The sequence below is a fragment of the Harpia harpyja genome, chromosome 19, assembly GCF_026419915.1.
Source record: "Harpia harpyja isolate bHarHar1 chromosome 19, bHarHar1 primary haplotype, whole genome shotgun sequence".
Lineage (NCBI taxonomy): Eukaryota > Metazoa > Chordata > Aves > Accipitriformes > Accipitridae > Harpia > Harpia harpyja.
Window position 1 is genome coordinate 5,200,328 of NC_068958.1, and position 12,068 is coordinate 5,212,395.

At 41.5% G+C, this 12,068-nt stretch overlaps 2 protein-coding genes across 10 annotated transcripts in view; both read left to right on the forward strand.

Annotated features, from left to right (window-relative positions):
* Positions 1–9,790, forward strand: part of TSC1 (TSC complex subunit 1) — a 28,830-nt gene extending 19,040 nt beyond the window's left edge. For 6 of the 7 annotated variants that reach the window (XM_052814159.1, XM_052814158.1, XM_052814157.1 and 3 more), the window contains 9 exons: positions 41–611; positions 1,337–1,380; positions 2,004–2,170; positions 3,080–3,262; positions 3,655–3,765; positions 4,326–4,448; positions 5,468–5,655; positions 5,769–5,930; positions 6,703–9,790. In XM_052814159.1, the coding sequence (XP_052670119.1) occupies positions 41–611; positions 1,337–1,380; positions 2,004–2,170; positions 3,080–3,262; positions 3,655–3,765; positions 4,326–4,448; positions 5,468–5,655; positions 5,769–5,930; positions 6,703–7,189 (2,036 nt within the window). In that variant the 3' untranslated portion in view covers positions 7,190–9,790. The remainder of the gene's footprint in view (positions 1–40; positions 612–1,336; positions 1,381–2,003; positions 2,171–3,079; positions 3,263–3,654; positions 3,766–4,325; positions 4,449–5,467; positions 5,656–5,768; positions 5,931–6,702) is intronic. The other variant, XM_052814162.1, reaches the window with a different exon arrangement.
* A 28-nt stretch (positions 9,791–9,818) lies between these two features.
* Positions 9,819–12,068, forward strand: part of AK8 (adenylate kinase 8) — an 84,104-nt gene continuing 81,854 nt past the window's right edge. Inside the window, exon 1 of one of the 3 annotated variants that reach the window (XM_052814168.1) lies at positions 9,819–9,907. Coding sequence is in view for 1 of the 3 variants with exons in the window: in XM_052814165.1 (XP_052670125.1) it covers positions 12,039–12,047 (9 nt within the window). In the remaining 2 variants the exon portion in view is untranslated. The other 2 variants (XM_052814166.1, XM_052814165.1) reach the window with 2 other exon arrangements.

The window sequence follows — 12,068 nt, forward strand, 5'->3', positions numbered from 1 at the left end:
ACAAGATACATAATTATGCTCCCCCTCCCATCCTTCTCAGATGCAATATCTAAAGAGATCTCCGAGATCACAACTGATGCTGAACACATGGTGCCTAGAGGAGGATTTGACTCTCCATTTTACCGCACAAATGAAAGTCTGTCAGGCTCTCAAAAGAAGACCCATTCAGTAGTCTCTAGTGTTCAGGGACACAGTCAGACCTCTGAGCCTTTAACATCTTCTCTGGACAAGTCTGGGCCTGAGAGTGCGCGGGAAACACCCAAACAAACATTTACTCCCATAGACAAGCCCTGTGGAGGCTCTGGTGAAAGCCCTGCTGGTAACAGGGAAGGAACCTCTGGGGAGACGAGTATTCTCACTCCCAGCCCTTGCAAAGTACCAGCACAAAGAAGAGTGGTGTTTGGGAGTGGGCAGCCTCCCCTATATGAGCACCTTTTTGAGGTTGCATTACCAAAGACTGCCTACCTCTTTGTTGGCAAGAAGACTGAGGAGCTGCTAAAGAAAGCCAAGGGAACCCAGGATGATGACTGCATGTCCTCTACTTCTCCCGTGGAAGTACTGGACAGACTGATACAGCAAGGAGCAGATGCACACACTAAGGAGCTGAACAAGTAGGTGACTGAAAATCTTACTTTGCAAACTTTCTTATTATTCCTTTTGTGCTGGCTTTGATTTAATAGATGTGCCTGAAAAGCAGCCGTGTCTGGAAATCTACAACGAAACCATGTTCTGTGAAATATTACTGTTAACTGAGCTAGGTGTTCTGGCTGGAGGATTTTTATATTTGCAATGGTAATGTGTTTGATATAAAAAAAAAGGGACTGTGACCATTGTACTCTTACTGCCTTCACTGACAACTTACGATGAAGAAGCAGGGCTATTGGCTGTGCTGCAGGTGTGGTTTTGGTACCACTGTTAGTGAGATTTGTTTACTGTATCAGGTTTAAGTCCCATGCTAGATACTCAAAAGCAAATGTAGAGGCCAAAGGGAGGTTGACACTTTCTAATATACAGGAAGCTAAGAACTGGAGAACCAGATTTAAGGTTTAGGTGTATCGGTTGTATTCCTTCTTTTCATCTTATTACCCTGTATTCCACTTTGTCCTTTTCTATGTCCGAGAGTTTTTCTCCAACTTCTAAGAAATTACGTCCTCCATCCTCTGCCCTTGCAACCTGCTGCTTGCACGATTCCTCCTTATTGCTTTAATACTGACTGACCATAATTGTTCTTTTATTAGGCTGTAAGCTCTTTTGAGGTGGGCATTCCATTTTAAAGTGACTTGCAGAGTGGTTTTATATATAAACTTACTGGTTAATGCTGTATTTTCATTTTCAGATTGTCTCTGCCAAGCAAATCTGCTGACTGGACTCACTTTGGAGGTGAGGAAGCTTCTCATGTGTTTTGGCAATCTGTTCCTCTGTTATTAGACTTGCTTAAACAATGACCTGCATACTTTTTTTTTTTTAACGCTGCAGAAAGATGGTGCCCTCCATTAAGTCATGGTTTATCTGCTTAGCAGATAGATATCTGTGTTCCATTGAGATGAGCTGCTTTTTTTCATCTTTGAAAAGTGAAAACTGCCTTCCCCACAATTCTAGATGTTTCTGCTTTTGACCATTTAAGATCTGCTAGCCTTCAGAGTGATGCTGATCATCTAACAGATCCTTCCACCTTTTCAATACTATTTGAATCTAAAACTGATAATTGTTTTTCTTGCTGCTTCACATGTGTGTCATAGCTTTGTGCTCCTAGGCTTCTGTGGTAATGGTGAGCTTGGCTTTTTTCTTCTTAATAGAAGGAGCAATCCATTTGAAGCATATACACGTTGCTCTGGGAAAAATGTTTAAAATTTTAAGTTTGTGTTGGAGATCAAATGGAGCAGACAGGTTTTTAAGTTGTAATTTAAAAGAAATCTAATTTACTTATTTTAGAAAATATTTCCCCTATGTGGAACGGGGCAGTACCGTTCAGTAACCTCTTTTGTCTTTTAACTCCAATCCAGGTTCTCCCCCTTCTGATGAGATTCACACCCTGCGTAACCAATTGCTTTTGCTGCACAACCAGTTATTGTATGAACGCTTCAAAAGACAGCAACATGCCCTTCGGAACCGTCGACTCTTGCGAAAAGTGATTAAAGCAACAGCTCTGGAGGAACATAATGCTGCCATGGTGAGCAGGGATACAACTCTAGCAGTGGTTTAAACGCACTGGTGCTAGAACAAGTATTAATTGGTTTGGCCAGTATCTTTCAGTACCAGTCAATTAAAATAGAAGCCTCATTTCTCACCTTATTAAAGTCAGTGTTTGTGGAATGACTTGTGGACGAGTTACATGCACTGTGATTATTAAAACCAGTAGTTTATATTTGTCTGTAGGCAACTGAATCAGTGGATGCTGGCATGCTTGACCCCTGCCAGTTCTTACCTTTGGATAATGTTAAAGGCTTCACAGTTAGTGCAGCGATTACCTAATGCCTAGCTAGACAACTTATTGCATTATTTGAAGAAGTACTGTCCTTTCACTCCTTAATTGAGGAGTAATAGCAAAAACTTTGAAAATGCCAATGTTCTTTTCCAAAGGTATTTACTATGGTAAAATTTGAAGTTGTAAGTGCATTGAAGGATGTCTCATTACAGATTTAGGCATGTTTAATTCTGTATCACCATATTATAGCTAATTCCATCAACAGTTTCACCTTTTGATAATTCAGTAGAAGAACCAAAAATAGACTTCCAGATAGCTTTTGAAGACGAACTGTTGCTTCAGCTGTGAAGCCCAAGTCCCTGTCGAAAGCGTGAGGTGCAGTAGAAGAATCTGCTATTGCTCATTGTGCCTTTGGATGTGACTGAGTTTTCCACCTGTCCACTCTATCACCATTTAATCTCTTTTTCGGCCAAAAAGCAAACCAAGCCCCAGAAGCCTTAAGAACATGCTTGATATAGAATGTTCTATCTATGGAAAATTGTTATGCCTGCATGCTATTAATTTGATAGCTTTACTTAACTAGCGACTTAAGACAGATGTTCTAACTGATAAAGCAGATGTCTTGTCTGATGCTTTCTGTGGGGTTCTTAACAGAAAGATCAACTGAAGCTACAGGAAAAAGAAATCCAGGCCTTGAAACTGAGTCTGCAGAAAGAACAGGCAAGGTACCACCAGTTTCAGGAGGAACATGAAAATATAGTGGCTCAGCTTCACAGCCAGATCAGACAGCTGCAACATGACCGAGAGGAATTCTACAACCAGAGCCAGGAATTGCAGGTATGAAGCATGACACTGAACAAAATTATGTTATCTACTTGCTAGTTTTAAAAATAACCTTCCTAATAACATGGCATGAAATATCTGAAAGTAAGTTACATAGCTCTATTAGAGATACTGTCCTAATTCAGAGTAAGATAGTGCATAATTGGAAATGCCTAACTTAGTCATCATCCTTTTATGGTTCTGTTTTGTCCTGTCTTCAGTTTGGAAATAAGAAAATGCAGTTTCTTAGCTGGTTTTGGGGCTTTCACATGTGCTCAGTATAACTTGATTTACAGTGCTGGGGGTTACAGCCCTCCAGCCATATGCCATTGCTAGTCCTTATTAAAGTTTCAGAACCCTGAGTAAGGTTTGTTTGTTTTTTTTTTTTTTTTTCTCCATTTGAACAGACCAAGCTGGAGGACTGCCGGAATATGATTGCAGATCTGAGGTTAGAATTAAAGAAGGCTAACAACAAGGTGTGTCACACTGAATTGCTTCTTAGCCAAGTTTCTCAAAAGGTAAGAAAAGTCACTGTTCCTAGGGTCCCTTTGTGTCTTTCTGTTTATTTCTGGTAATTTTTATCAGGTGCTTGCTTTCTTGTTGAAAGAAGCCTGTGCTTTGTTCCATAGAATCTGATATTAATTGCACAAAAACAACACAGAGAAATGTATTTTGGTGAAGAAACTTTACACTCAGTTCAAAGGCTTCTGAGACTTCTCATTTTGGCTGGTTTTTCCACACTAGGAATTTGCAGATTGAGCAATATGAACTTGTATTAAAACTTGCTAAATCTTGGCATCTTAGAGATCTTGTTTATATCAGAAATTGAATGGACTCCTTGTGTAAGTGGAAACATGGTTATGTTAAGGGAAGCAATGCCTATATGGTGAAGTTCTGTATGGACTGTCACCAGCTTTATGAAAGCTAATTTATTTAACACTTACTACCTATGATGCATTGGATTCTTGTCTTTGTCTCCCATTATAAAAATACCCTGTGAACACAGTGCATGTCAACTATGACTCTCCTGCTGAACTGTTCATTCCAGTGTTTGATTCTGTTCAATTTCTCTTTAAAGCTTTCCAACAGTGAATCAGTGCAACAGCAGATGGAGTTCTTGAACAGGCAACTTCTGGTTCTTGGAGAGGTCAATGAGTTGTACCTGGAGCAGCTGCAGCACAAGCACACAGACACTACAAAGGTATGATTGCATAGTTGCAGAGGAGGCCTTTTGGGAAGAGATCACTTGAGGGTCATCATCAAGCTGTTCTCAGTCTTGTGTTCAGAATTAAGGAAATGCTTCATAACTGAAGATACCTGGTTTTGAAATTGATTTTCAGGGATTGGATTTCATATTTAATCTTCTGTTCAGATATTTTTGTGCACCGTGTTGTTACAGAGTCTATTCAGTGCCCTGTGCTTGAAAGCTAAGAAGGGGACATTAGGGTACACCTGAAGTCAGTTTTAGTCACATGATGTAAATTCTTACCAATTTTTTCTTGCCAAAGGCCAAGACTTTACTGTGCTTTTAATGTAATTGGCAGCAGACTATTACTGGTAAAGTAACATTGGGCTCTTATATTTGTGAGTGTGTATAACGTAGGGTAGTATTTGCTAGAATTTGTAGAAAGATCTTAACCAGGGTTTTACTGGGTTTTGTGATGTGTTTTAAAACAAGCAGTCTTACTCATCTCACTCAGTCATTTTCCTATTAAGAGTTAGTATTAACTTTACTAAAACTTCTGTGGTTCATATGGTTTTACTTCCTGACTTCAAAGAAACCTTTTTTTAATTAGAAGCAAGTAAATTACACAACAATATAACTGTTTCTGCGTGAGAGCAAGTAATTAAAGAAGGTGGATAATAAGCCAAAAAAAAAAAAAAGCCTCTCACTGGTATTTAATGAAGGTCATGTTGCAAAAACAGTTTTAAAATTGACTTTGTCTATCCTAATCTGGTGCAGAACTGGCAAGTTTGCTGAAAAGGGCTTTTTGTAAGGAACATTAATGTGCTAATAAATTCCAGTGATGTGTAGTTATTTTCACAGTAACTTAATAGTGTACATCCTCAGAGTATCCAGTTTTCTATATCTGTTTTTAGAAATGTTTCTTTTATTCATCTTGCTTAAAAATGTGACTATTTATAGCATCAGAAACATGTCTAAATATTAATAAAAATAACACACAAATTATACTTTAACATTGTGTTCTCTCCTTCGAGGAGGTTGAAATGTTGCACGCTGCTTTTCGGAAAGAACTGGAGAAAGCAAAATTGTGTGTTCAGCAGCAAAGCCAAAGGCTTGATGCTTCCCAGAAACGGATAGCTGAACTGGAATCTCAGCTTGCAAAAAAGGACCACCTCTTCCTGGAGCAAAAGAAATACCTGGAAGATGTAAAAATCCAAGCAAGGTAGGGGTTTCCTGTGTAAAATTTTAGCTATGCATTGACAGGTGCACTATCATAGTTGAGGCAGAATCTGGAGACACTGGACCTGATGGACTTTGGTTTCTTTTTCTGTTCAGAGGTCAGCTGCAAGCAGTAGAAAGTAGGTACAAGGCCCAGAAAAGAATCACACAGGCATTTGAGCTGGAGATTTTGGATCTGTTTGGCCGGCTGGAGAAGAGCAGCCTACTGAAAAAACTTGAAGATGATAAAACAGAAGCAGCTGAAGCAGCAGAAGAAAGGTAAGGGTGATGATGTAAAATATGCTGGACTCATGGCCAGCTCCTTGGAAGTTGATATCCTTGTGGAATTCCTAGCACTTGGATGCATCATCTCAAAATATTTCTGTTACTCCCCCTTTTACAGACTGAATCTGGTTCAGGACTCTGCCCAGGTTACTGAGAGTCACTGACAAAACTGGAAGTGCTCATGAAGTACTTTTCAGATAGCTGAACTGTTACTCAAAGTTTGAGAGAAACCTCTGGTTTGTCTCATAAACCAGTCTCTTTACAAATTGCTACACTGTTCTTACATAGTTGTTTTACATATGTCTACCTAAACTGTCTAGGTAGTGCTGGACTTTACTTCAGATCATACCTTTTTTTTTCTACACCAGATTCTGCTACAGCATCAGGATAATTTCTTGCACTGCCAGCAGATTTGTGGTGATCACCTGTGCTTGGGTTAGGTAAAAGAAAGGTCTACAATCCAAGGAAGATGTACAGATCTCTTCCTTTAACAGATCAGGATCTAGTTCTATTCTGCTTTGGGATTATTGTCAGCTTTGGACTTAAAACACTGGATGTTGCAAAGCTTAGTGTGTGATGCTTTTCTGGTTACCCTTTGTCACTTCTGCTTTGCTACAAAACTGTGAAAGGAAAACTGTTGAAGTACTTCTGCCATAGCAGAAACGCAAAGTACTCAAAGTAACCTGCCTTCCCCAGCATTTCCTCTTCCATTGTAAACAGTTGCTACCATTTCCTTCACACTATATCCTCTCCCTTTCCAAAACAGGCTGGATTGTGGTAATGAAGATACTGTGGTGGGATACAGTGAAGAAACCATTGGTAGAAATGGAGAGACCAAACCTCCCAGCACTCGAGGTAGTAGTAGCAGTAAGGGTGGCAGCAGCAGTGAGCTCTCCACCCCTGAAAAACCCCAGAACCAGAGATTCAGCAGTCGCTGGGAGACATCCGTGTTGCTGGAGCCTTCCACTACTGTCCCACTGACTGTAGGTTCGCTTCCCAGCTCCAAGAGCTTCCTTGGAATGAAGGCACGAGAATTATTTCGCAACAAGAGTGAGAGCCAGTGTGATGAGGAGGGTGTAACCATCAACAGGCTTTCCGATGCTCTAAAGACTGAACTATGTAAAGATCCAAGCATGGAGACAAAGGCCCCTCCAAGCCCCGATAACCTTAGTGTCTCGCCTAAGATCCAGGAAAGCAGTGTTGGACAGCTTCATATCATGGACTACAATGAAACTCATCATGACCACAGTTAAAAAGGAAGATAGTCAATCAGTGTTATTTTCATATTCTTGGCATAGAACAGGAGGCGTGAATGCAAGTTTAACTAAAAGCTTTTATGTTTCTTTGGTCTGAGCAGCTAGCTCATGCAGCGGAATAGGATTGATGTCCAGAAACGGAAGAAGGCTGCTGAACAAATGCAAAGTGGATTTTTGGGTCTGGAATTGAAATGCCCAGCCTAACTCTTGCTTCTTTCTCAAATTCAGTCCTTAGCAGCGTGTACTAATTTGAAGGGACAACTGTTAGCATTTGCAAGTATTTTTTTCCCTTTCTCCCTGTCCCCAGTTGAGTGGCTGCGTTTATGAACTTGAGTGCAATATGAGGCCAAATTAACATTTGTGAGTCTATGAATGCTTTGTATTTCCTTGCAAGCTTCCAATTTAGAGCAGTTAATTGTGCTGCCTGTCCGGGTGACTTCAGTTGCTTTCATCCCGGAAAGAATCAGCACTAGAATTTCTAGTCCGTTCATCTAAAGGTCTCTATTTTGCCTGTCCACTGTCCCACATCCTTCAGAGCCCAGTCTTCATTAAGTTGGACTCTGATTGAATACCTAAATGTTTAAAGAACAGTGTACCTCTGCAAAACAATTCATTCACCCTAATTCATGATCATTGTTTATATTGTCCTTAACATTTCCTGGAAAGTTACATTTGAACAGACAATAAGGAACCGGAGCTTGTAATGCGGAAGAGACCGTATATGCTGAAGACTTGTTAAAACACTAGCTTCTGATCTTTTTGGTATTTTAAGTGTTTGCCTGACAGGCTGGTACTGACCCCAGACTGGTTCATATGGGAAGGCAATTGGGGTGGGAGAAGAGGGAAGAGGAAGCTTTGCTCAAGTAGGGAGAGCATGCAGAACATGTATGTAGAATCGCAAGCTTATGAAGATTTGCAGAAGAGCATTTGTTTCTCTAGTCAGGGAAATACTTGTGCTGCCTGACCCTCCTTCATAGTTCTGGTCTTTGTTCGTTGTCTGAGCAAGACCACTGTGTTTTGAGTCCAAGAAATTGGCTTCATTCTTCCCTGGGAATATGTTTTCAGGCTTGACTTACAGAATATGGTTTCCTTTGAGTGCTGTTCTGCTCAGACTGCAGCACATTTTTCAGCTCAGCAATGTCAATTTGGCTCTAGGTATCTCCCCTTTGCCCTCATCCCGTTTCCGTAGAAGATAAGGCTGGGGAGGAAGTCTGCTCAAACTGAGAATCAGAATTCTGTCTTGAAGCCTTTCTGTGTTAATCATGTTTTAAGTCAATGATGAGCATTCTGTGAAGGAGGATTGTGGGATCAGGGCTTGTCAGTGGTCAGACTCAATCTCCTTCGTGACAGAACAGAGCCCGCTGTTAGGAAGGCAGTGTGCTTGTTTTAAATGTTAGATATGTCTGGGTCCAGGCATACTTAGACATATCAGGCTTCACAGTTACCCTGCATCACACGTGGCCTCTTTTCTTAAACATTCTGTGGGTGGCACCTGCTGTTTAAGAATCGTCTCACATATAAATCAAGTCCAAGTACACTTGCACTTGTAGTTCAAATCCCTTCTTAACCTGAATAGGAACAGGACTCTGTCAAAGCGGCTGGCAGTATGCTAAGTTGCGCCTGACGGTACTTTTCCTCCCACTTCTGCTTCTTCCATAACACCTAGGGTCTAAATACATTTCTGCCTGTCTAAATTATTCTCAGTGTCCTTTCGGTTGGTCAGTCCTAACTCTGAAAGTAAAGGTGAACTTCAGTGGTTTTGTCAAAGCTTGAATCTGCATGGAATAGAAAATAGAGAGTTGGTTGTAAGTGACAGACTGGTTTTGTCGACATGTCTATAGGCTTTCTAAGACTTAGTGGTAGCAAACGTGGTAGCGTATGTTTTGGTAAGATTTGGAGGTTTCCTGCCCCTTGCCCCACCGGGTCCCAGCCCCAGGAGTGAACGGTTTGCACATTGCCCTTGAAGGGCTGGCTCAGCTGTTGGATGCTGTTGTGTTGGAGGAGTTCATTCGCCCATCCTTCTGCTTTGCCGAGCCCAGAAGAGTATCTTGCTTATATGATGATTTCACTTGTTCTGAAAGGCGGTTTTTGTTGTCGGTTACAAAAATGCCCTGGCGGTAATGCAAGCTCATTGATAAGGTGGCTTTTTTCTTCTTTTAAAAAGGTTTTTAACACTGGGATAGTAATGGAAACCACTTTAGGTTTGTTTATGGACCACAAAGATTATGGAGGAACAAATTTAGCCATTTTTTTGTAAGTCTAAAAATCATGGATCTGCTGTATGTAGTTAACTTGCAGTTTGTTTGAAGGGGTCCCATCAGTGAAGTGGAAACAGATTTTTTTAACTGACTGCTTTTAGTTAAATCTAAAATTGCTGTCTTTGTCAAGTTAATCTGTTCCCTGCCTCGCTCTTTGTAAGCATGTTAAACAATCCACATTAAATGCCATAAATATGAAATACGAGGAAATGGTACAATCGTAAGCTAAAGAGAACTTAAACCAAAAGGAGGTTTTGCTGTCCTTATTAGAATGTTCTAAAATGTCAAGGCAGTTGCTTGTGTTTAACTGTGAACAAATAAAATGTATTGTTTTGCACTACTCTGTGTTAAATTCCCTGCCACCTGACCTCTTTGGGACTGAACTGTGCTGAGACGAAACGTGCAGAAACAAGTTCAGTGTTGAAACATCTTCCAAGATCTGCATAGTACAGAGCAGGTAAGTGGTACTGCCCCTTTTTGCATGGGGTTTGTCATTAGAAGCTCATTTTTCTGCATGGAGCCAAAGCCTTTTTTCTTCAGTGAAAAACAACTCAGTGACATGCCAGTATAATCCATAAATTAACTGCAAACAATTCAGTACTGCAAATCTGCGTATTAGCTTTCTGTGTAACATTGTTCATGTAGTCGAGAGACTACACAGTGATTAGACAAATTAATAGCTGAAAATGTCAGAGACTGTTGTTTGTAAAGCTGGGGATGCTGTCAGAAGCTGGCCGGCTTGCTCTGTCCCTGTTGACATTCTTTTCTCTTCTGTACCCTGCTCAAGAGTCACTGTGCACGCAGGAGGACAGTTTCTCAAACCAGCGGGAACTTTGGGGCCATTTTACTGTAAGCTTAACCTAGTAGGTTAAGGTTGTTCTCTTGTTTTGTCTTTTTTTCCAGACTGGCACTTTCTTACTGTTTTGCTTTTGGTTTTTTTTTTTTTCCCCTGAAATAAATTAATATTTGAAAGGTTGCTCAAAGCAATTTAGAAATTCATACATGAACCTCGGCATTCCAGGTAAGCACTAAGTATAATTCTTAAATTTGAACAACACCTGCAGGGGGATGGTGCTAGTGACATACAGTCTGTTTGTGAACACACTTTGGCTGAGTAACAGTGGTTATGGAGAATTTTATATAAAAGTTAACATAAATATTATCTTGGGGTTAGGTGATAGAGAAGGTTGTTTTGGGCCTTCTGCACTGTGGCGAGTTCTACAGCATGGTGTAAGCGAAACGAAAACAAAGCAGAAAGTTAATTTGACTTGCTCTTAATTTTAAATCCATTTTGCATATCCCTTAACAAGCTTAGCATGGAAAAGCTGCACTTGATAATGTAAAAAAAAAAAAAAATTATATATATATTACCCACAGAAGTACATCCACTAGGGTATAAAAAGAGAAAAATAAAGTACGTTCCTTACTCACTAATGCTAAGTAGTATGTTTGGTAGTTTATAACCCAGCTAATAAACATGCAGTACACATTAGGGAAGGAAGTAATTTCATTTCCTGAATTGAAAGTATCTTTGCTGATTGATCTTGATTTATTGGAATTACTTAGCTGCTGGTGCAAATGGTGGATTTTAAAAGTAAGTGGTTATGAAATAGTTTAGAAAATCAGCAGGAGCCGAGTTACGTTCTTCATACATTCATACACGCAGGAGCTTTGCAAATAAAGCTTAGTTAGCGTTCACGTAGGCTTTACTTTTCAGACAAAAATTTGTTCCACATAATTTTGGCTGATGGTCTTGATGATCTCGGTGCCTGTGGGCTTTTTTACTTGGCTAAACCTTTTTTCTTGAAGTCCTCTCCAAGCGCACCCTCTAGTTTTGGACTCCCTTGGTGATCTTTAACGTCTGCCAAACGCTATTTATGGTTTCTTCGAAGCGGTCTCTGCTCTCTGTCTCAGCGGTGCAGTGCTCGGTTTTCAGCTGACTACAAGCTCCGTTTAAACTGGTGCTACACCCCCACCAAGTGAATTCGGAACTCTTAGGAAAACAGAGCTATCCTCCTGGCTACGGTGCGTTTATAAATGGGGCCGGGGGGGGGGAACAGCCGATCACGCTTCTGAAATGGCAGCTGCTTCTGAGGGGATGGCCCCGCAGCTGCCCTTCGTGTCTTGGCACAACAACCGGGGGGAGTGCGGGGCTGTAGCCCCTGGGTTTGCTTACCTGTGACAAGCGTTCAAAAGCCCCTTTAGTTTCGGGATGGAGGGGGGGAGAGACACAGCAGGATTGTCGGAAACTTTTTAAAAACTGCTTTTGAGAGCCTTCGCCCGCCGGACGCTGAGGTGAGGCTGCCCGGGCCGGGGCAGAGCCCAGGCGGTGGGGGTCTCGCCGGGGCCCCGCTCCCCCCCCCGTCCCGCCGCGCTTCCCGGTCGCGGCCACTAGAGGCCCCGCGAAGCCTGCCACTTCGCTCCGCATCGGCTTGGATGACATTTTGGGGATGCCGAGTTTCTCCTCTCCCTCGAACCGCCCCCCTTTCCCTTAAGACCCCCCACCACCACCACCCCGACACTTGATGTTAACTTCCTGAGGTCTGAGCTATACCCCATCCCCTCGGCGTGTGAGACGCTGGAACCAGATGTTTAAGGTACGGAAGGTTTTGACCCGA